At 45.4% G+C, this 25,000-nt stretch overlaps 2 protein-coding genes and 1 pseudogene across 2 annotated transcripts in view; all 3 read left to right on the top strand.

Moving 5' to 3' along the window:
• tmprss15 (transmembrane serine protease 15) overlaps nucleotides 1–25,000 on the top strand; it is a 58,151-nt gene that overhangs the window by 25,225 nt on the left and 7,926 nt on the right. Inside the window, exons 9-21 of the mRNA XM_086307973.1 lie at nucleotides 11,099–11,208; nucleotides 11,290–11,430; nucleotides 11,502–11,651; nucleotides 11,746–11,851; nucleotides 15,686–15,830; nucleotides 15,913–16,054; nucleotides 19,162–19,251; nucleotides 19,376–19,501; nucleotides 19,612–19,752; nucleotides 20,402–20,512; nucleotides 20,822–20,945; nucleotides 21,168–21,263; nucleotides 24,928–24,977. Coding sequence (XP_086164099.1) covers nucleotides 11,099–11,208; nucleotides 11,290–11,430; nucleotides 11,502–11,651; nucleotides 11,746–11,851; nucleotides 15,686–15,830; nucleotides 15,913–16,054; nucleotides 19,162–19,251; nucleotides 19,376–19,501; nucleotides 19,612–19,752; nucleotides 20,402–20,512; nucleotides 20,822–20,945; nucleotides 21,168–21,263; nucleotides 24,928–24,977 — 1,532 coding nt within the window. The remainder of the gene's footprint in view (nucleotides 1–11,098; nucleotides 11,209–11,289; nucleotides 11,431–11,501; nucleotides 11,652–11,745; nucleotides 11,852–15,685; nucleotides 15,831–15,912; nucleotides 16,055–19,161; nucleotides 19,252–19,375; nucleotides 19,502–19,611; nucleotides 19,753–20,401; nucleotides 20,513–20,821; nucleotides 20,946–21,167; nucleotides 21,264–24,927; nucleotides 24,978–25,000) is intronic.
• LOC147320144 (uncharacterized) lies at nucleotides 2,821–4,314 on the top strand. The gene has a single exon (XM_086307579.1). It carries the CDS (start codon nucleotides 2,821–2,823, stop codon nucleotides 4,312–4,314), a length of 1,494 nt encoding a protein of 497 aa, XP_086163705.1.
• LOC147320145 (uncharacterized) lies at nucleotides 17,560–18,690 on the top strand (annotated as a pseudogene).

Below are 25,000 nucleotides of genomic sequence, written 5' to 3' on the forward strand. Positions count from 1 at the left end.
GTGAATGTCTGACACTGTTTTCTTGAGAATGTTTTACTGCTGAATCATGTGAAGAAGGCCATAACAGGGAGACTAGGTGTCTGAGCAGAAGAGATAAAACCACATTCTTCACCCCCCTTCCAGTTTCACACAGAAAGACAGGGAGGCAAGGTCAGGAGCCAGGCTCACTAAGAATTAGAAAAACATGTGAAGATGCAGCTTTTATGACAAAGAGGGGGGTCAGGATTAGCTATAAAAGTCTGTGAAAGTTGCCACCATTTTGAGACATGCTGTCGAACCTCTGCAGGCATCTCTCCCGTCCGGACGTTGTAATGCTCTTATTGTGATTTGTACCGAAATAAATGATTGTTGATTGAGCATATATACACCGAGTAGTGTCCTTCCTTCAGCCCAAAGATTCAAAGAACTGCGTGTTTTCAACAACTTGGTGCCGTGTGACCCGGATCTTTGGTGTGCTGAGGAGGTGCAGATTTGGCCTTTGGTGAGATCGTGGGGCAAGGCGAACGGAAGACCGGTCTAACAACAAAAAGGTAAGCACAACCTGTTGTATTATACCAAATGTGCATATTGGGCTTTCCAAATTAATCTGTTCGCTGAGTCACATGTATTTTCACAGTAAATTTGTCGGTGTCTGGTTTTTGGCGCAAGATACTAACAACAGAAGTTGAGGCTGAATTCCAGGGTGTTAAATAAACTGCTTCTACCGAGATACTAATAACACACTACGTTGGTCTAGATTGCAGTAATCTGCTTCTACCGAGATACTAATAACACACTACGTTGGTCTAGATTGCAGTAATCTGCCTCTACCGAGATACTAATAACATACTACGTTGGACTAGAGTGCAGCCACTTTACCTTCCACATTTAATTTTGTCTAATACTGGCTTCTGTAGCAATAATACGTTAGAATTTCTTCTGAAGACGCGGCCATAAGTTCAGTACATTGAAGTCGAGGTTTGTTTATTTTGTTTATGGTGTCAGTGACGTCCTGGCTTTTGCCGGCTATGAAATAGAAGTTGATTTAAGGACAAGCAGATACTGGCTTCACGGTGCAGTTGGACGCTGGCAACGCGAGAGCGAAACACGTCCGTAGGTTTGGTTTATGATACGGCGTGTTCCGGTGGTGCGGCCGTGAAGTGCAGTAGTGGTTGGTGCTAATTTTAGTACATTTGAGAGAGGTTTTGACGGTGGTTTGTGGCGTCAGTCGAGTATAAAGGGCTGCGGCCATAATACAAAGTAAAAATTTAAGTACAGAGCAACACCTGGTTTATGATGTCAGGTATAACTTCGGGGATGCAAGCATCACGTTTATGATGCGACTTTGCCCCGTGGTGGCGGTCATAATCGCAGAGAAAGGGGTATTTTGGTCTATGGTGCAGTGTGCTTTAAGAAGATCTAATAGTTGAGCTCAGAGGTTTCTGTGTAAAATTCCCGCTGAGGAAAAGTGTTGTGTGTGAGTGTCAAAGCGCGCTCTGGGTGAGAGTGTGTGTGAAGCTGCGAGGCGCGCTCTGGGTGCTGTCTTGTGGGTGAAGCGCGCACTGAGGGAGAGTGTGACTGAGGCGCGCTTTGAGTGTGTTTTGTGTGGAGTGTGAAGCGTGAACACAGTGACAGTGACGGTTGATGTGTTTGACTAGGAGGACATTAGAGCAAATACACATTTTAGGATCAAAGGTTGATGCCTAGTGTACCTGTGGAACATTTGCCCTAGGAGTGGCGACCCTCCTGTCCAGGGACGCTTGGCCAGGACCGGCGGCGTCCGGGTGCCGAGGTGGTGACTTGGGGAGGTGAGGGCCCCCGCATAGCTACGGAAATAACACTGGAACGACCGTGTAATCACGGGTTCACATTTATTTCCGGACTAGAACAAGACACATTTTGCGAACAAACGTTGAGTCTAGATTTAGTAAAGAAATATAAAAAGGTTGAATTCCTCGTTTCAGTGGCTGAAATTGTTGTGTGCCTGTCCCCTGACGAGTGTGAAATTAGAATAAAGAGGGAATTCGGAGCCACATAGAGATAGACGGGCATAATTGGGTGTATTACTCTGTGGTGTAAATATTTAAAGTATTAAAAATATATAAAAAAAAAGGAGTGAAAGGGCGAGAAGTGTGTGGTGGTGTGAATATGTCGGGTCTTAAATCTGACATAGAAAGAGGAGAAATGCAGGGTGAGTGGAAAACTGTTGATGAGCAGGTGAAGGAGTTGTTGCGGGCGCTGAGGGTCATGCGACCTGGCAGCGTGGGTGAGAAAAAATCAAAGGCTGCAGCTGTGGCAGCCAAAGTTAAAAAGTTGTGTGATAAGGAAGGAGTGAGAGGAGAATCAAGAAGTTCGTTGGCAAAATTACTTCTGGGAATAGCACAGAAGCGTCAGGAAGAAGAACAGGACATTAGTACACAGTTAGAGGAGGCTGCTTTTTGGAGCAGGCGGAAACTCGGGAAAAAGTTGCAGGAAATTCAGGAGGAGAAAGCCCGTGTAACAAGGTGGGCTGTGACATGCCAGGGGGTGGAGCACTGGATGAGGGAGAAAAGGGAGGAGCCTGAGAAGCTGATGCTGCCGGCTTCTCCGGTGAAGTCATCGCTCACTGGCTTTCCCCCTCCCTATCAGGCCCCCGCCCCCCTCTACCCTGTGCTGAGGGTGGAGCAGGGCTGTCTCTGTAGTGAAAATGGCCAAGTTTTAGAAGTTACAGGAGGCTATGTAGATTGTGATATATCTAAGGAGCCCAAACGACCTACTCCACCCCCGAGGGGTGAAATAATAAAACAAAGCTCCACTTTTGTTAATGAAGAGGGAGCTTGTGGCGGAGTGCAGTCACCGCCCATGAAACAGTCTCCCCAGCAGGTAGAGTCTGAAGAAGAGCGGGCTGTGCGGCTGCTTGAAACAGCTATAATAACTCTAGAGCAGCGTCATCAAATTTCTGAGGATGAGACATGTAGTGGAGTAGTTGTTGCACCACAGGTTGAGAAAGGTGAGGTGTGCGGGCCCGATGGGGACGCATACGAGGGCTGGTTATCAGGCACACTGGATGATAATACACCAGTAAGTGTCTGGGAAAAGCAGAAATTAGATGCAGTGCCGGAGCTAGAAGAGGCTTTTTACAATAGAGCAGCTAGAGAAAAAGCAGGAAGAGGCAGAGTAGCTAAACCTAAACTTCCAAACAAACCACACCCCATGACACGTCGGAGCCAGGATGACAGGGACACTTTGTCTCTGCCGGGATCATTTCCCCTGGTGGTGACCGCTGGGGGTCACATGAAATACAAGCCATACGGGGTGGGAGATGTAACTGCATTGATTGAGTTATTACCTCCTATTACAGACGGAGGTGCAGGGTGGTTGAGAGAATTTGATAGAGCAACAACAGGTGTTCAACTGGCCCTAGGTGATTTCAGAGCTGTGGTGGCCAGATGTGTTAAAGGCACAGCACTGGATGACATAGAAAAAATAGCAGGTACAGCATTGATGGCTGATAGCATCCCGTTTTGCCGTGTTGTGAATGAAATATCTCATGCATTACGTGAAAAATATCCCACTCCAAATGCTGCTAAGATTTTGAAGTTGTTGTGGAAGCCTGATCAAACTCCAAGGGAGTACATAGAACAGGCTAAAGCCACATGGGCCCTTAACACTGGCCAGCATCCTGGTAGAGAGGGGATGCAACAATTGTGGTTTAGAGACGCTGTGTTAAAAGGTGTGCCCGAAAAGGTCAGAGTGGCCATGACTGATAATCCCGACATGGAGGGAGCAGAGTCTCATGTGTGGGAGAAACATCTGGTGCATCGCCTGCAGACAGCCCATGATGAGGTTATGGCTAAAACTGAGGAGACAGATAGCATGAAAGAGCAATTGTTGAAATTACAGCTGGGTGAAATGAGGGGAAAAGCAAATGACAAGAAAAAGGATGAAAAAATAGCAAAAGTAATGGTAGCTCAAGGTTTCCAGCAAATGGGGACTGATGTTGATCCTAATGCATTGCCAGTAGACACACCGGGACCCGCGCGAGGCACAAATTGGGGTGGCCGTGGGGTCGGTAGAGGAAATTGGGGCTCACGTGGTGGTCAACGGGGAGGAGGCGGCGGCATGGGCAGGCAAAGGGGTGCGCCAAGAGGAGGTTTATATGTGCCAGGGACTGTGTGCTTCAACTGTGGTCAGACTGGACATTGGTTTCGAGAGTGCCCAGAACCACCTCAGCCGTTCAGCAACAACATGCCACGTTCAGCCAGAAGGGGGCGTGGACAATGGTCGGCCCCGAACTCACAGATGGCTCCACCAGGCCAGTATTCAGTGGAATACGGGCAGCAGGGACAATACTGACACACCCCACAGAGAGGCCTGGAAATAGGGGGAGGGGCAGACCCCCTGTTACCACTGAGGGTTCATGGACGTAACCTGCCCTTTTTAGTGGACACAGGAGCAACGTATTCCACCATTCGTACGGCTCCTGACGACATCCCACTCACAGACACAAAAATCAGTGTTATCGGCTTCTCTGGGGTAACCATGACTTTGCCAGTGACTGTCCCTCTAAAGACGGAGTTAGGACGCCAGTCCTTAACCCATTCATACATGATTTCATCACAAGTTCCAGTTAATCTGTTGGGCAGGGACCTGCTCATTAAGCTGGGAGCTACTATCATGTGTGGAGCTGATGGATTGACAGTGACTTTGAGAGATGGCACACAGCTGTCCTGTTTGCAATCAGGAATGAGAGGACAGTGGCTGTTATCTGAGGATTGTGAACGTACAGCGCAGATTTACTGGGCGCGACTGACCACATCAGATGGAATTCTGGCACAGTACCAACTCTGGCGTCCCTGGATAATGTCCATGTCTGTTTACTCTCCCTTGCGTGACCCCTACCACGTGACCTTGTTTTATGATCGCGAACGCACTGAGTGCTTTGAGGAATTGTTTAACGAGTGTTTAGATGAGACAACTTGGGAGCTTAACTCTCAGGACATTTATGTTGGCACAGCTGGAGTGGCAGCGTTTGTTCCACTCCCTGAAGATAAAATGTGTTGGTATAGAATGGGGGATGAAGCGGTTCCCCATGTGTCTTTGGCAGTACACGAGGGTCATCAAGCAAAAGATTTAGGCCCCATGGTGAGAACAGCCACAAGGGCCACAGATTGGCAACAAACACAACTCACTGATGTCTCATACTCACCCAGTTGTAAAACATATCGAATTTCTGTGACTGCTACTGATCAGAGTGTGTTAGAGCATAAATTTTTAAAGCGCACACATGGCAGGGAGAAATCTGATCACGAGGAAGCTGTTAAAGGCTTAACAGAACTCCCAGACACTCTGTGGTCTAAAGGTCCAACTGATGTGGGTTTAACATTTTGTTCACCCATCACATTTGAGTTAAAGGATGACACCCCTATTTGGCGTTCACAATACAGACACAGTCCAGAGGCAGATAATGGTATTGCAGAAACTATTTCAGGGCTCCTGCAGGTGGGTGTGCTGGAGTCGTCTTCCTCTGCATGGAACACTCCGATCCTCCCAGTTGAAAAGTCAGGCACGGGCAAGTATCGCATGGCACATGACCTTAGGGCAATAAACGCTGTCCTTAAGACACAAACAGTACCTGTACCAAACCCCTACACAGCTCTGACTAATTTATCTCCAGATCAGCGGTGGTTCACATGCATAGATTTGGCAAATGCTTTCTTTTGTCTCCCTCTGCATCCATCTTTAAGAGATATTTTTTCATTCACATACAGGGGCCAGCAGCTGCGTTACACACGGCTGCCGCAGGGTTTTGCCCTTTCACCTGGCATTTTCAATCAGGTACTAAAAAATGCTCTTTCTCCATGTGTTTTACCTGAAGGATGCACACTGATCCAATATGTGGACGATTTGCTGATTGCCGCTAAAACAGCTGATGCTTGTTTTCAAGCGACACTGACGGTGCTTCGCCAGCTGGCTAAAACAGGCTTTAAAGTAAGTAGAGAAAAACTCCAACTTGTCAGAACTGAAGTTACATTTCTAGGTCGTGTGGTGGCGATGCAGACGGTGGGCATGTTGGCGTCCCAGAGGGAAACAATTATGTCACACCCCCAGCCACGTACAGTTAAAGAAATGTTGTCATTTCTTGGGCTCACAGGTTACAGCAGACACTACATTCCAGACTATGTGGGCAACACTAAACCCCTCAGGGATTTGGTAAGAGAACACGGCATGAGAGATCTCACAGCTAATCTCAACTGGACCACTGAAGCTGAAATGCGGTTCATTGCATTAAAGCAGGCCCTGTCTCGTGCAGCAGATTTGGCTATCCCCGATTATAACTCACAATCCAGTGCTCCACCCCCTGGCATGTCACAGCCCACCTTGTTACACGGGCTTTCTCCTCCTGAATTTCCTGCAACTTTTTCCCGAGTTTCCGCCTGCTCCAAAAAGCAGCCTCCTCTAACTGTGTACTAATGTCCTGTTCTTCTTCCTGACGCTTCTGTGCTATTCCCAGAAGTAATTTTGCCAACGAACTTCTTGATTCTCCTCTCACTCCTTCCTTATCACACAACTTTTTAACTTTGGCTGCCACAGCTGCAGCCTTTGATTTTTTCTCACCCACGCTGCCAGGTCGCATGACCCTCAGCGCCCGCAACAACTCCTTCACCTGCTCATCAACAGTTTTCCACTCACCCTGCATTTCTCCTCTTTCTATGTCAGATTTAAGACCCGACATATTCACACCACCACACACTTCTCGCCCTTTCACTCCTTTTTTTTTATATATTTTTTTTTTATATACACAATCCATGCCAAGGGACATAATAATTCACCAGACATTTGATCACTGTTTTGCTATCCTCTCTGCGGGTAGGCCACGCCTCTGGCCAACCAGTCAGTCCATCCACACACACCAACAGATATCTACACCCTCGAACAGTGGTTATCATGTCAGTGTAATCAATCACAATTTCCTGGCCTGGTCTTTCTGGCAAAGGAAACTTACCCATTTCTGGTTTCACGGTGGGCTTCGGATTGTGTTGTCCACAAATCAGGCAGGCTCTCACATGTTCCCTTACCAGGTTTTTCATGTAGGGATGCCACCAATGACACAAATCCCTTTCCATCTGGGCCACTCCCACATGACCTAACCCGTGAGCTTCTTTGATTTTTTCCTGGGCCACTCCTGCTGCGAGCACTGGTCGCCCGTCGGGCCCTCTCCACAATCCTTCTGATTGTACAGCCCCTCTTTCCTGCCACACCGCCTTTTCCTCGGGTGAGGCTCCTCCTTGGGCCTTTTCGATGTCCTCTCGCTTTTGGGCTGGCAGGTCTCCCCATTCCATACCCATACTTACCATTTGTTTTCCTTCCTTATAGCCTGCCGCCCGTTTTGCTTCCTCGTCGGCTGCTCTGTTTCCTTTCGCCACCCAAGTGTCAGAGTCGTCATGCCCTTTACACTTTATGATAGCGACCTCCAGAGGCTCTTTCAGAGCGTCCTCCAGCTGTCTCATTTCCTCCTCATGTTTGATTGGTTTGTTTGTGGCTGTTCTGAATCCAGCCCTTCTCCATTGCCCCAACTCTACATGTGCTGCTCCGAAAACATATGCTGAGTCAGTATAAATGTTAACTCTTTTTCCTTTCCCTAACCTCAGAGCTTCTATCACTGCAATAAGCTCTGCTCTCTGTGCTGACTGAGGCCCTTCTAATGTTCCTGATTTCTCCACCAGCAGCTGGTCTCCAACTCCTTTCATCACTGCATAGCCTGTTTTCAATCCTTCACTCGGATCTCTAAAACAACATCCATCTGTAAAGTAATCATCTGCCTCACTCACCGGTTCTGCTCTCAAATCAGATCTTACTTTCTCTTCAACCTCTACTATTTGTGTACAGTCATGAGGCGTTCCCCCCCCCATTTGATCTGCCATGTTAATCCCTTCATGTGTGAAGGTCAAGTTTGGAGACTCCAGAATCTTAGTCAGTCTCTGTTGTCTCAATGGGGTCATTGTAAATGCCTGTGAGTTCACATAGGCCACCACACTGTGGTTTTTGTTCAAAGGTTTCTGAGCTGAATCGGCCAGTGAAATACATTATCTAACTTAACAGGTAGCTAACGAAAGCACGTGACTCACCGGGATTTTCAGACACAAATAACTTGACAGACGTTATTCCCTTTGTGGTCAGAGTTCGGGGCCTAATAAAAGAGTACCTTATTAGCATTTATACGTAAAACAATCTGGTCTCATTAACCGGGTTGCAGTATTGCATACCAAGATACTTTTTCCATGCGCTCCGACACGTACTTGACCGCCATCAGAGGGAAAATCTCACAGGAAGAGAGAGGTAATACTTCCTGCGCACTAGACGCAAGGTCATCAGAACACAAGACTGCATCACAGCGCCCCCTTGTGACAATAACAGGCTATAGCCTTAGATTACAAAAAGGGATTTTGAAGCCCTGTATTTCACATGGGTTACACACACACACAGTAACATGCCTTATGTGAGCTACATGAGGCTCTCACACATCAACAAACACTTCACCGAGATGCCGCACTCATTGTTATGGGAGATTTTAACAGAGTGAATCTCAAACGGACATTTCACAACCTTCACCAGCACATCAACTGCCCCACGAGGACATTAGACCACTGCTAGACCCTGTTCAAGAACTGTTACAAGGCTCAGCCCCTGCCGGCATTTGGAAAATCGGACCATTCCGCCATCTTCCTCATACCTGCTTACAAACAAAGGCTAAAGCAGCAACCACCAATCAGGAGGGAGGTCGCTCGCTGGACGGACCAATCGGTGGCCGCGCTGCAGGACGCACTGGATGACGCAGACTGGGACATGTTTCGGCGCAGCTCTGATGACATCAACATGTTTACGGAAGCGGTTGTGGGATTTATCGGGAAACTAGCGGACGACACAGCAGAAAGAACTATCATCCGAACGTTTCCCAACCAGAAGCCGTGGGTGGATAAAAACATCCGCGACGCTCTGAGATCACGCACCGCTGCCTACAATGAAGGGCTCGTCTCCGGTAATATGGACCTATACAAGGCTGCGTCCTACAACGTGCGCAGCGCGGTCAGAAAGGCAAAGCGGAGCTATGGGGAAAAACTAGAGTCACAGCTACGACAGTGCGACTCTAGGAGCCTGTGGAAAGGACTGCGGACTATAACGGACTATAAACGACCAGCTTCTTCAATGATGAATGCCGATGCTTCACTGGCTGATGAGCTGAACACGTTTTATGCTTGCTTCGATGCCGCAGCAATTAAAACAACAAACGGCTGCGCGCGCTCGGAGTGCACCAGTGAAGAAAATGCATTCGTCATCACAGAGCATGCCGTGAGGAACACCTTCAGGAGGGTGAACACCAGGAAGGCAGCAGGACCAGATGCAATCCCTGGCCGGGTCCTTAGAGCCTGCGCTGATCAACTAGCACCGGTGTTCACGGAGATCTTCAACCTCTCCCTGGCCCAAGCTGTGGTTCCCACGTGCTTCAAACAGTCCATTATTGTTCCTGTTCCAAAGAAACAACAGCCCGCTTGCCACAATGACTACCGTCCAGTAGCACTGACTTCAATTGTGATGAAGTGTTTTGAAAGACTGATGAGAGATCACATCACTTCTTCACTTCCTGCCACCATCGACTCACTTCAGTTTGCTTACCGGACTAATCGTTCCACAGACGATGCCATATCTCACCTGCTCCACACATCCCTGAGTCACCTGGACACTGGCAGAGGGAATTATGTTAGGATGCTGTTCGTGGACTACAGTTCAGCATTCAACACAATAATTCCCTCTAAGCTTTTCACCAAGTTGACGGATCTAGGACTCAGCTCATCACTGTGTCAGTGGATCCTCAACTTCCTCACAGACAGACCCCAATCAGTGAGGGTGGGAAAACAAGTCTCCCCCTCCATCTCACTCAGCACTGGAGTGCCTCAGGGCTGTGTTTTAAGCCCCCTGCTGTACTCACTGTATACTTATGACTGTGTAGCCACATCCGACACCACCTCCATTGTCAAGTTTGCTGACGACACTGCTGTTGTGGGCCTGATCTCCGACAACATCGAGACGGCCTACCTGGAGGAGATTAGGAACCTGGAGACCTGGTGCCAGGAGAATAACCTCCTCCTAAACATCAGCAAGACTAAGGAGCTGATCGTGGACTTCACTACAAAGCAGGCGAGGAATTACAAACCCCTCATCATCAGTGGCACGCCAGTGGAGAGAGTGGACAGTTTCCAATACCTGGGTGTCCACATCACTCAGGACCTGTCATGGTCCTGTCACATCAACACCCTGGTTAAGAAAGCCCGGCAGCGTCTCTTCTTCCTCAGAAGACTTAGAGACTTCCATCTGCCACTGAAGGTGCTCAAGAACTTCTACTCCTGCACCATCGAGAGCGTCCTGACGGCAAACATCTGCACCTGGTTTGGGAACAGCACCAAGCAGGACAGACGAGATCTGCAAAGAGTGGTACGCTCAGCCGAACGCATCATTCAATCAGAGCTCCCTGACCTGCTGTCCATCTACACCAAGCGGTGCAAGTCCAAAGCTAGGAAGATTATGATGGACCTCTCCCATCCCAACAATGGACTCTTCTCACTGTTGAGGTCTGGGAAGCGCTTAAGGCCAAAACAGAGAGAATGAGGAGGAGCTTCTTCCCCCAGGCTATTCGGGGCCTGAACCAGGTGTAGGACTGGACTCTCCCAAACACGTCACTATAAGACTGGACTCTCACACACGTCACCACACGCACCACCACACATTTCCTATAATCCTATAATTCCTATAATTTATAATCTTTATAATCTCTTCTGCTATTTGCACATTCTTTACTGTAAATTCCTAAGTTAATTTGTAAATTTTTGTAGTAAATTGTAAATATTGTAAAACTTTTCTTCTGTCATTTAATGGTCGGGCATTGTACAGCTACAAGCATTTCATCCCCATGTCATACTGTGTATGGTTGTGTGTGTGTGACAAATAAAATTTGAATTTGATTTGAATTTGAATAACACTCAGTGTAACAGACACACCCCAACACATGAATGGTGAGTTCTTTGTAAAACAGACATTAAAACAAGCTCTTTCATTCACTAATAAAGAGTTGTGTTGTTTTCAGGGTTGATGACGGACTTTCAGTTCAGGTTACCTTCCCTCATTTTGAAACTGAAGAAAACAGCGACACTCTGAGGCTTTATGAAGGTGTGGGACCAAACAAAGTCTTCACAGGTGAATCCCACAGTCAGTCTGAACAGACCACAACTGCTATCCTTAACCCTATGGCTCACCTCCTGTTTTAATGATTGGCAGCTCAGTTCTCAGGCTCCACCTCTCCTGGAAATGTGTGGCTGCTGACCGACCAATCAACTGTGGAGTTCACCTCTGATGATATCAACAATCTGTCAGGGTTCATAGCCACGTACAGTGCAGCCAACATTTCCACGCTGTCAAGTAAGATGTGATAAACAGACTATTACAAGTTCTCTGAGCGTTCCCTTTACCTGATGTGTTTTTGTGTGTAGACGAGGAGAAGCTCACCTGCAACTTCGAGCAGGGCATGTGTTTCTGGAGGCAGCAGCAAGATGATAACGGGGACTGGTTTCGAATCAGAGGCCCCACTTTTCCGACTTTAACTGGCCCAAGTGTCGACCACACGCTGGGTAACAGCTCAGGTGAGTTTCACGTGGAGATCATTACTACTGAATCATCAGTCAGTATGATTTAAAGATTGACTCCAATTAATCAGTTTGTATTGAATGCCATCAGGTTTCTACATTGTCACTTCTAAGAGTCCTGGCCAATGGGAGAAGAGCTTCAGGCTCGACAGCCTTCCTCTGACTCCATCCATGCAGCCCATGTGTCTGAGCTTCTGGTAACAAAATATCATTGTTAAATTACACCACTGGGCACTCATGTGATATCATCTATTTATGTAGAATCAGCCTGCAAGGATGACAGTTCTTTAAAAGAGAACAAGTAATTCAAACGAGTTTTTTCAAATTCAAATTTTATTTGTCACACACACAACCATACACAGTATGACATGAGGTGAAATGCTTGTAGCTGTGGAATGCAATACCCGACCATTAAATGACAGTGGTTTTACAGTATTTACAATTTACAGGTTATCCAAAATTTACAGATTTAACTTAGAAATTTACAGTAAAAAAAAATGTGCGAATAGCAGAAAGAGATTATAAATTATAGGAAGTGTGCATGAAGAAAAACCAGAGTGCGTGTGGTCATGTGATGTGTGGGAGAGTCCAGTCCTACACCTGGTTCAGGGCCCGAATAGCCTGGGGGAAGAAGCTCCTCCTCATTCTCTCTGTTTTGGCCTTGAGGGAGCGGAAGCGCTTCCCAGACCTCAACAGTGAGAAGAGTCCATTGTTGGGATGGGAGAGATCCATCATAATCTTCCTAGCTTTAGTCTTGCCCCGCAAATGCCAAACTTCAGAGAGAAAAATGCAGACTTTAAATGTGTCATCTAACTCCAGCAAACATGACACCGCTTGCAAAGGCAACCTGTTGACTACAAAGAGACCTTTTACACAACAGAAGCACATTAAAGCTTCATTTTGAAAAACTAAAAAAGCCAGGATGAACTGTAGAAAAAAAGTACAAATCTTTTTAAACCCATACAATAGCGAAAATTGGATCTGACTACTTGCCAAAAACAAGTACAAAAACCAATACTTCCACCACACACATGAAAAAAAATTCAGTGAATTGGAGGACAGGTTTTATTTTATTCTCTGCTGATAAAAAATAAAACATTAATAAAAATGACCAGAAAAATAAAATTTCAATTAAAAAATAAACACTTCTGTTAAATTATTGCAAAATGTCCATATTGTAAACAAACAAACAAAATAACTAAAGTATTTTGAACTGTCTCCAGCTTTCAGACATAACATTAATGAACCTATTGCAGAGTATCCACATTTTAAACAACAAATATCAGTGAACTATATCGGACTGTCTCCAGCTTTCAGATTGAAAAATAAACACTTCTGTTCAGAATAAAATAAATAAAAATTATGTTTCAGAATAAAATAAACACTTCTGTTAAATGATTGCAGAATATCCATCATATATCCAAACAAAATAACAGTGAACAATTTAGTGCTGTCTACAGCTTTCAGATTCACATAACATTTTTTATTGTTGTGATTTGTCTTCTCGTAAAATTGCGGCCTCTCCAAGATACGTCTCCAAGTCTACACTAGAACCTACCACAACTCTGCCCACCGATGCTGGTGCCTAATCAGCAATTTCATCAAACATGCTGTCCAGACTAGTAGTGGGCTGGTTACTGCGTGCTTTTCTTGAAGGTGGTTCATTCAGGTCATGATGTTCCTGCTTGTCTCCAGGCAACCTTAGCAGCTCAAGTTGCAGAATCTCTTTGGCATTTCCAGCAGCTATGGTGCTGGAAAAAAAAACGATGTTTATATTTAAAACAGAGAAAGAAAAAAGTTAGCTGACAATAGGTTAGCATCCTATTTTTTTGCAGTCACACACAGATACATACACACTCATATTCACATATAGATAGCCAATCTGAACGCTGGAGTCTCACACAGTTAACTACACAGTCACAGATACACACAGTTGCATAGAGTCATATTCACACACAGTCACACAATTACAGTCACACACAGTCAAAGGTAAACACACAGGCACACACTCACCTGGGATCGAGTCGAGTGGCGATGCTATAGAGTGGGTTTTCCTCCACATCAGTGAGCCGCGTCCTGACAGCTGCAGCCAAGGTTCCTTTCATTGCTTTGATCCCATGGTCCTCATCAGTCTTCCTTGTTAGAAATCTGTGGAGCACTGTGACTGCTGGAGTGATGTCTGCATCTGCAGAGCTGACTTTTCGAGTTAACTCCTCGAATGGACCCAGAACAGATATCACTTTCTCCAGCAATGTCCACTGGTGAGTCATGAGCGTATCAGGGAGTCCATATTCAGACACGAATATTCCCAGAGCCCGTTTCTGCTCAATCAATGATTGTATCATATAAAACGTGCTGTTCCAGTGGGTCTGAACAGCTTGCTGGAGCCGTTTCTCAGGCTGGTTGATCTGTAATTGAATGTATTTGAGACGGGAGCTGGCCAGAGCAGAATGTTTAAAATGTCCAACTATTTTGCGGCAAACTGCCACCACATCAGCAACACTCTTCAGTGACAGAAGGCCCTCATGAACAACCAGCTGGAGAGTGTGAGCAGTACAAGGTAGGCTGGGCAGCTCACCATCACTCATGGCCTTTATCACATTTTTTGCGGTGTCCCGGAGCACTATGTGGATGGACGTCTTCAGTATATCCCACATCTGGGGCATGCTATTGAAAAGCAGCTGCGATGGTTTAGCTAGTGTGCGAGCCCCTGAACGACTTTGCATGTAGTGTGACTTGATGACGAACAAACTCCTCATCAATCCACTGCGCCGTTAAACTGAGGCGTGACATCGAGCGCACACTGCTTGTCCAAATGTCTGTAGTGAAACTTAAGGCTGAAACCTGATGCATGAGATTATGCATGTGTTTTTTTTACCTTTTCAAAATGTGTTGGCACCATTATGCCCGTGATGTATGGGTGGCTGGGAATCTCATATTGCGTCTCGAGTATGCTGAGAAGACGGCAAAATCCTATGTTTTCCACGACTGACAGTGGCTGATCATCCAGAGCAATAAACTGAGTCAGAGCCTATGTTATTTTGAACGCCCGTGGATTTTCTCTTGACATTGTAGTGTTGATGCATGTGTGTTCTTGATAAGTCTTCACATATCTCGCGCCAAAACTTCTGAACTGGTGGACAGAACCAAAGAGCGTGGATATAATTGTCCGGTGTATTGGTTTGGCAGTGTGAGCAGTTGTTGGTAGACGTATAACCCATCTTGAACATCCGATAACCTGTATAGTGCACTCTATGTAGTATTTTTTATTGAATTAATTGAAGACTGGGATTTCTAATTAGATGAAAGGTTTTTAGGCAAATCTGAGACCAGAAGTTTAGGTCTAAGTTAACTGATAAATCCGCTTCCCATTTTGCAATAGGAAGTGATATTGATTCATCTGTTTTAGAAAGCATTCTGTATATTTTGGATAGTAATTTGGGGGTTTTAAGAGTAAGAAATTGAACCACACTTGGTGGTGTTTGTAGTTCAACTTGACCCGGTTGAAGATAGAGCGCCTCTTGATTGCTAATAATAGGGTATCAGGTGAGTGGGTTCAGCTGAGTGGGCTGGCATTGTCATGGTCCTTTGTATTCCTATTCCGTACCCTCAGTCTTGTCTCTGTGTTTTTGGCTTCTGTCTCTGGTCAAGTTTGTGTCTCTAGGCCTGGGTCACTGTGTTCATTACTTCCTGTCTTATTTTGATAGTCTCTTGTCCAGTGTGCATTGTGTTCTGCTTTCCTTCCCCTATCTCATTAGTCTGATTTAGTTCACCTGTGCTTTGTTTTCCCCAGCTAGGTTCTATCTTCCTAATTACCTTGTGTTTATTTAAATCAGATCAAAGGTTTGAAGAGTGATCCTCACAGTTCTACATAACATTTTTATGTATTTTTACATTTCTAAGTGTTCAACCTGTCCAAGCAATCTGTTAATTTAGTGGCAGCCTTACATGGTATTTTAAGCTGCTCTGAATTAAACTGCACAATCAGCATACAGATGTGATCTGATTATGGTGAATAACTCTGTGGGCAGGTACCACATGTTTGGACAGGATGTTCACCAGCTCAGAGTCCGGCTGCTGATGGAATCTGATGTTACCATATTCCAGAAAGATGGTGACTATGGCGACACCTGGAACTATGGCCAGGTGACCCTTAACCTGACATCAGAGGCTATGGTCAGTGAAATCACACAGGAAGTCCACAGATCAGTCAGGTGATCAATAAGTGATTCATTGGCATGACCTCTGACCTCTGAAGGTGGCGTTTGAAGCTCTGAAGAAAGGAGGGATGTTGAATGACATTGCTCTGGATGACATCACACTGACCTCTGATGCCTGTGGGCCCGCCCCCCCTGAACCCACCAATGTACCACCTCCAACAACCACATCCCCCATACCAGGTGAGAAAAAAATCCCCCCCTCCCCATACCAAGTAGATTAGATCAGATTAGATCAAATTAGATCAGATTAGATCAGATTAGATTAGATTAGCAGAACACCGACAGAAGTTGCAGAGTTAGAATATCAAATAAAGGGGAATGAGAGAGTACGAACATTAGCATAAAACTATAGCATATATACACACACACATATATAAATACAGAATATATAATAAGAATAAATCAGAATACTAGTGAAATATACTCATTGATGAGATGCAGACAGCCAAAGTTTGTTGCACATTTCAACTATTGTAAGTCAAAAAACACTGCAGCTTAGTTGGTCCCGCCCCCCTCTGTCCTCCTGTTTCCCCTCCCCCGCACCTGCAGCAGGGAGTTAAATCGTTTGATGGCGTGTGTATTTATCTATCTATAGTTATGGATGATAGATAGATAGACTATTAGCTTGGTGTTCCAACATTCGAAAGAAGGGACTGCTCTCACAGCTAGAGATTGGCGAGGTACAACACAAATGCTACGGCAAGGAGGAGTCAGGATGCCAGGTCAGGGGGGAGATATCATCACCCCCACCCGAGATTGGGTACTAAGCCCCAATTGCGACAAAAGAAGGATCGTTGAGTGTGAGAGGAACTGACCTGAAAGATCATGGCCAAGCTTGAAACCACGGCCCCCCCATAGCCAGTTACCAAGACTACATGAAGTGCCCTCAGAAGGTCTGCTAGATGATGTTAATGCAGCACTACGGATGATACCTACAGCCACGATTATCAACACTAACAAGCTGATCTACACCACGGCAACAGTGATCAATGAGATGCTTGGATATAAGTTGAACAGCCACATGGGGCAGCATGGAGAAGGAGGCTAGAGGCTAAGATCAAGGTAGCACAGAGGGAGGTTAGCCAACTATCGGAGCTGCAGAAAAGTGCGATGAAGAAGGTGCCTAAGAAGTACAGCAAGCTGTCCATACCTGAGGCCTTGGAAACTGCCAAGCAATGACTCACAGCCTTGGCCACCCACTTGAAGAGGTACACCAGAGAGATCGAAGGCAGGAGAATAAACCAGCTGTTCTCCACAGAACCAGCCAAGGTGTACTCTCATTTGCAGGGGAACAATATGAGAACAGCACCACCATGCTGGAGACGGAACAATACTGGAAGAGCACATGGAAGAAGGACGTAACCCATAACAGCAATGCTCCGTGGCTAGTGGAACTGAGGGCAGACCACAGCAACCTCCCTGAACAGGGTCCAGTAACCATCACAGTGGCAGATATCTAAGAAAGGGTCTCCAGTATGAAGAGTTGGACAGCACCAGGCCATGACATGATTCACACCTACTGGCTAAAGAAGCTGACTGCACTCCACGAGCACCTGGCAGCACAAATGAACCAGCTGCTAGTTGACAAGAGACACCCAGAATGGCTAACCAAAGGCCAGACAGTCCTGATCCTCAAGGACCCCAAGAAGGGATCGGTCCCCTCCAACTACCGACCAATAACCTGCCTCAGTACCACGTGGAAGCTCGTGTCATAGCGGCTAAGATGAACAGGCACATGCAGAGGGTCAGGCAAGTCCTAAGAAGTCAGCACACCTACGCCCTGCCCGTGATCAGGTACCCTGCTGAGATAATAAGTTGGCCAAAGGAGGAGATAGAAGCCACTGACATCAAGACAAGAAAGCTCCTTACCATGCATGGAGGGTTTCACCCCAAGTTCAGCACCCCGAGGCTGTACGCTAAGCGGAAGGAAGGAGGCCGGGACTGGTGAGTGTCAGCACCACGGTCCAGGATGAGACAACAAACATCCACAAATACATCAGTAAGATGGCCCCAGCCGTGCTCAGTGAATACCTCAGGCTGTAGAAACCCAAGACTGAGGAGGATGAGGAGGCGCCTTCATGGAAGGACAGGCCCCTGCATAGTATGTACCACCAGCAGATAGCGGAGATGGCTGATATCCAGAAATTCTAAAAGTGACTGGACAAAGTCGGACTGAAAGACAGCACAGAGGCACTAATCATGGCAGCACAAGAACAAGCTCTGAGCACAAGATCCATAGAGGCTGGGGTCTATCACACCAGGCAAGACCCCAGGTGCAGGCTGTGTAAAGATGCCCCTGAGGCAATCCAGCACATAACAGCAGGGTGTAAGATGCTAGCAGGCGGGGCATACATGGAACGCCATAACCAAGTGGCCGGCATAGTGTACAGGAACATCTATGCCGAATATGGTCTGGAGGTCCAGAAGACGCCCCCAAGGGTGGTGGAGAATGACCGAGCTAAGATCCTGTGGGACTTCCAGATACAGGCGGACAAAATGGTGATGGCTAACCAACCGGACATAGTGGTGGTAGACATGCAGAGGAAGACATCCCAAGTGATAGATGTAGCTATACCAAATTTTAGCAACGTCACGAAAAAGGAACACCAGAAGCAGGAGAAGTACCAAGGGCTCAGAGAAGAGCTCGAGAAGATGTGGAGGGTGAAGGTAACAGTGGTCCCAGTGGTTATCAGACCATTCAGTGATCCCCAAACTGGGCGAGTGGCTCCAACAGATCCCAGAAACAACATCAGAGATCTCCGTCCTAGGAACAGGTAAGATACTGCAGGACCCTGAAGCTCTCAGGCCTCTGGTAGAGTACCAGAATTTTTTTTTGATATACAGTCACCTCAAGTTCCTTGAGATAATGCCAAAGAGTGTGCAAAGCAGTAATCAAAGCAAAGGGTGGCTATTTGGAGGAATCTAAAACATAAAACATGTTTGGAGTTACTTCATACTTTTGTTTACTACATAATTCCATATGTGTTCATTCATAGTTTTAATGCCTTCAGTGAGAATCTACAATGTAGACAGTGAGAAATAACCATACTTCCATACAGATAAGATATAGCAGGTAAACTGAATCTTTTGTCTGATAATTTAATGATGTCAGCAATTGTCCTTTGTACCAGTCATTATTTATACAGCACAAAATCATAACAGTCACCTCAAGGCGCTTTATATTGTAAGGTAGACCCTACAGTAATACACACAGAGAAAAAACCAACAATCAAATGACACACCTGTGATGCTGATACTCTGCTACCTCTGTTCTCTGATCGGTCCAGCTGACTGTGGAGGCCCGTTTGACCTCTGGGAGCCAAACTCTACATTCAACACACCAAACTACCCAGAATCCTATGGGAATGGGGCAGAGTGTGAGTAAACCTGTCTGCTTTCAGCCTACCTGTATTTACACATGATCACTGGTTTCACTTGAGAACGTGTGACGTTTTTACCTGGCAGCAGGTTGTAATTACTCATAATGCTGTTCTGTTGCAGGTCTGTGGACTCTGCATGCTGGGGAAGGTCACAATATTCAGCTCCACTTCCTGGACTTTGACATTGAAGCATCCAGTGATATGGTGGAAGTGCGGGATGGGGCGGGGCCTAACTCCACCTTACTGGGTGAGGTTGTGTTTACCCACAATCCTCTGCAGCTTTATCCTCACCAGAAGACGTCCAAGGGAATTTTACGCTGACCCAAGTGATAACTTCTCTCTTTTTGTCTTACCCAGCTGTCCTCACAGGAAATGGCCCCACCCATGACTTCTTCTCAACAGCCAATCAAGTTACAGTGTGGTTCTATACAGACAGTTCAGTTTCTGGGAAAGGATTCAGAGCCAACTTCACCTCTGGGGTCAACCTGGGGTCACCAGGTGAGCTCATCACACGTGAAGAGACAGCAAAGATGTCATGGTCCTGGGTCGGTGACCCAGCGCTTTAAGTTTATTATTATCATTTTCTAGTTTATTATTATGATGATTATTATTGTTTGAGTTCTCTTTGGTCTGCCTCTGAGTCTGCGTCTGTATCTCTGTCTGTCTATGGCGTCACCCCGTCTGTTTGCGAATCTGTCTGTTCAGTTCAGCGTCTTGTCTGGTTCCCTGTGTCTGAGTTTCCTGTTTTATTGTGAAGGTCTGTGTCTTATGTGAGTGTGCTCAGTTTACTATTCCCCTGTCTCGTCAGCTGTGATTTCTCCCAGGTGTGTTCCCCTCCTCTGCCTCATCCCTTGATTACTGCCGTATGTATATTAGCCCTGTGTTACCTTTGTTCTCTGTTGCATCGTTAATGTCTACTCACCTTCATTCTGTACTCTGTTTTCCGTCCGTGTGTATCTGCCTGTTAGTTTGTATTTTCCCAGTTTAGTTGGTCCGCTGTTTACCTGCTAATAAAGCGGTTATTTTGAGTTCTACTTCACCTCACTGAAACCTGCATTTTGGGTCCTTCTCTCCTTGCCTGCCGGTACGTAAACATGACAAAAGATGTACTGATTGATTACTGACAGCTCATGTGACGTTTGAACAGCTCCGTGTGCTGATGGTCAGTTCCAGTGTCAGACAGGAAGTTGCATCCATGGTAACAATCAGTGTGATGGTGTGGTCGACTGTCCCGACAGCTCTGATGAAGCCAAATGTGGTAAGTCACTCATAATCAATACTGATAATAAATACACAGTATCAGGTCATTTTGATTTCATGCTGCCCCCAAAGTGTGTGAATCAAAACAGAATCTAATCATCTGTAAATATTTTATATAATTTAATGTCGGTAGGAGTTTTTTGTGTTTGTGGGTTGGTGTTGGTGGGTGTTGGTGGATGAGCTCATCGAGCAGATGTTCACTAAAGACAGTGACAAGGAAGTTCTCTAACATCTTAAATTAGTCACGTGACCCCAGTTTGTCCACAGCACCTGTTCTGCTTCAGGTTTTAAGAAATTTGTGTATCAGTTATGTTGCAGGTAAATGGTTCCAGTCGGCTTCAGGTTCAAATTGTCTCTTCTCTGTTCACGGTGTGCACTGACACCTGGAGCTCTCAACTGTCTAACTTCACCTGTCAGTACCTCGGATACAGGTAACTACTTCTCTCTGGAAACTTGAGGACTTTAGTCAAACTGTTTGAGTGTTAAACAGTTTGATTTTTAAATACAGAAATCCTGGAAACTTTGAAGAACAGCTAATTTTTTCTTACATCTGTCTGTCAGGTGAGCCTGATTGTTCCAGCTGGACTGAAGGTTCCAACAGAAACAGGAAATGTTGAAGAGGCCCGTAGACTCAGATCTGGTATTTGTTGCAGGTCCGGGAAGGCCTCGTTCCTGCCGGCTCGGCCACAAGACTCGCCGTTTGCTCTCATCACAATCAGCAATGATGGGACACTGAAAACCAACATCAGGTACCAGAACCAAACCAGAACTAGGGCGCCTTTCAGAAACCCAAGGTTACCTTACAAAAGAAAAACTAAAAAGGAAAATAGTTATTAAAATACATAAAATAAGTTAAAATTGCTTGACAACAGACAAAATCAGCACTAAAGCGAATAAGCAGGCTTGAACACATGTGTTTTGAGCTGTAGATAAGGGAAGAGAGTCTGCATTTCTTGAGGCTGGTGGAAGAGAGTTCTAGAGCTGGGGAGCTGAACCGAAGGCTCTGTTCCCCATCGTAGTAAGACAAGCAGCAGGAACCACAAGATGAATAGGAGGTGAGGATCTGAGAGGGCGGGAAACAGTGGTGATATGAAGCAGATCACACAGATAGGAAGGACAAGCTTTGGATACACTTATAAATAATAAATAAATAATAAATAATTTTTTATTTATATAGCACCTTTCTAGACAGAATCACAAAGTGCTGCGCATAAGATAACAAATATATCAAAAGGTAAAACACTCAATATAAAGCAGGCAGAAATTTAACCAAAAACTGTTAAAAAGGTGAGTTTTTAGTTGTTTTTTTAAAAAAAAAACTACAGAGTCCACAGTTATTAATGTATGAGGGAGAAAGTTCCAGAGTCTTGAGGCCACAGTGGCAGAAGCTCTATCACCCATATGTCTGTGAAGGTTCTCAGTCATCCAGGTCATCGTAGTCTAAGGAGCTTGGAAAGAAAAGCGCCTGGACTTCTTTGAGTTGCTTGAAGACGTTTCACCTCTCATCCGAGAAGCTTCTTCAGTTCTAAGGTCAAATAGTGGAGAGTCCCAGATTTAAACCTAGTGGGAGTTTCCCCCCACAGAGGGACAAAAGGACCCCTTGATGAGAGCCAAGGTGTGAAAATGGGTGTGGGTCACAATCAGCCATATCACCCTTAGTTCTCATCTTAGTCTGTTTTATAGCAAGTAAGCCCTGATCAGATGACCTCAGGGACCTGCTAGGGACATCGGGCTGTAGCAGATCAGAGATGTAGGCTGGTGCCAGTCCATGCAAGGCTCTAAATGTCAAGACCAGGATCTTAAAATGTACTCTAAATTTAACAGGAAGCCAGTGTAGCTGAAATAGCAATGGTGTCACATGTGAGTACTTGGAGGATTTTGTCAGGAGCCTAGCTGCAGCGTTTTGCACAACCTGCAGACGATCCAGAGAACCTTTGCTTAGACACATTAACAAAGAGTTACAATAATCCAAGCATGAGGAAATAAATGCATGTATAGCTATCTCCAGTTCAGGGCAAGTTAAAATAGGGCTTAACTTAGCCACATTTCTTAAGTGATAAAAACAAACCAGAGATTTCACATGCCCATCCAATGTGAGAGTCGAGTCAAAAGTGACACCTAAATTCCTGATAGAGGATTTAACATACACTGAGAGAGGACCAAGGGCTTTCACTATCTGGGATAAAAATCTGTCCGGAGCGCATATGAGGACTTCAGTTTTCCCCTCAGTGAATTGGAGGAAATTTGCAGCCATCCAACGTTTGATGGAATCTAAGCAATCATTCAGAAGCTGAAGCTTAGATAAATCCTGGGGCTTAAAAGAGATGTACAACTGAATATCATCAGCATAACAGTGATAAGACATGTCCTCAAAAGAGCCCATTATGTGCTGGAGGGGGAGAAGATATATTAAAAACAATAAAGGCCTCAAAACCGAACCCTGAGGGACACCATAAGTAAGGGAGGTAGAGGATGACCTAAAACCGGAGACCACCACAGAAAAAGATCGGTCACGTAGATATGAGGAGAACCACTCCAAGGCAGTACCCTATACACCAACCCAGTGTTTAAGCCTTTCGAGGAGAATGTGATGGTCAACATTGTCAAAAGCCGATGTGAGGTCCAACATTAGGAGGACCAAGTATTTTCCTGCATCATTACTCATCAAAATGTCACTACAGACCCAAAGAAGAGCTGTTTCTGTGGAGTGAGCTCATGGAAAGCCGGACTGAAACTTATCAAAAATGCTATGTTTGTCCAGAGCCGCTATAAGTTTCTTAGCCACAACCTTTTCTAGAAGCTTAGTGATTAACGGTACTTTGGAGATTGGTCTGTAGCTGCTCCAAACAGAGGGGTCTAGCTGAGGTCTTTTTTAAAGCAGGAGAATAGCAGCATTTTTTTAAATAAACTGGAACTATACCAGACGCCAGTAAAGAGTTGATTAGAGTGAGCACAGATGGACCAATAACCAGAAGACATTTTTGAATAATGATGCAGGTACAGTGTCAAGAGGACAAGAGGATGCTTCCACTGAATTCACTAGTTTTACCAGCTCAGGTAGTGAAACAGGAGAGAAAGTATCCAAGATGACGGGCCAAGATGGGGTGGAGATTGAGATAACAGGTGCTGAATGACAAGAAGTTATTCCTATGTTATTAATCTTTGCAAGCAGAAAATAAAGAAAATGTTCAGTCTTCATTAGATGAAATAGGAGCCACAGGTAGAGCAGGAGTAACAATGTCACTAATGGTGTTAAAAAGCACCTTAGGATTACCTCTGCTCTTTGTAACCAAATGTAAGAAATAGGCAGCCCTCGCATCTCTGATAGCATTATTAAAAGAAGCTAAAAGGTCCTTTAGGTAGAGGAGATGAACATTTAGGTGAGTTTTCCTAAATGTATGTGAGAAGTAAGATTTTAAAGTTTATCCTGGCTTCTATGGATAACCAGTGAAGCTGCTGAAGAATTGGGGTAATAGACCTGAGCTGCACAATTTTGAAGAAGTTGAAGTTTATGAAGGGATTTATTAGGGAGACCAAATAAGAGGGAACAACAGTAATCAGTCCAGGAAGTACTAAGACTATGGACGAGGATGGCAGCAGTATGGGGAGGAAGGAAGGGACGGAGTCAGTTAATATTATGTAAGTGGAAGTATTTTCAGTGTTAATGGAAAAACTGTGGGATTTGGTTAAGATAGAGGCTGTGCCAACAAGTAAAACCTGTTTTATTACTGTTAGGTTTAGGAAAATGGGAGGAGAACAATGATCTAATCTCAATAAGACAGTTTGAGAGGGAGGTAGGTGGGAGGGATGAATCGGGTTTAGAAGAAATGTAGATCTGGGTGTCATCAGCATAACAATGAAAATTGATATTATATTTTTGGAATATATGACCAAGAGGGAGCATGTAGATGATGAATAAAAGAGGCCCTAATACTGAACCCTGTGGCACACCAGCAGAGACAGGACAGAGACATGAAGAGTGTAATTTCAATTGGATAAACTGAGTGCGGTCTGAGAGATATGAGGCAAACCAGGCAAGGGGGGTATGACTAATGCTAATGGATACTAACCGGTTCAGCAGGATATTGTGAGAAATGGTATCAAACGCCGCACTAAGACCAGGAAAAATGAGGATGGATAGGAGATCAGAATCAGCTGCCATCAGAAGGTCATAGGTAATCCTTAACAAAGCAGTTTCTGTGCTATGATTGGGGTGGAAACCAGACTGAAATTGTTCATAGAGATTATGGTCATTGAGGTGTAACTGAAGCTGGGGGGGCGACAACTTTTTCAAGAAATATGATGTACAGGACTCTGCCACTTTTCCCTAACCTTTGACCTCACAAAACATGCTCTTGGGTCAGGTCTTTTTCATGACCTTCTTTGTGGATGTTAATGCTTGTTGTGTTACAGTGAAACTTGCCACAGAGAGGAAGTGATGTCACTGGCCTGTAATAACCAGCGTGAGTACTCTCAGAAATGCAGA

Source organism: Aulonocara sp. 'chitande type north' Nkhata Bay, linkage group LG10, assembly GCF_057382095.1.
Source record: "Aulonocara sp. 'chitande type north' Nkhata Bay isolate Kocher_YH1m ecotype deep benthic linkage group LG10, A_spYH_male_GT1.1, whole genome shotgun sequence".
NCBI lineage: Eukaryota > Metazoa > Chordata > Actinopteri > Cichliformes > Cichlidae > Aulonocara > Aulonocara sp. 'chitande type north' Nkhata Bay.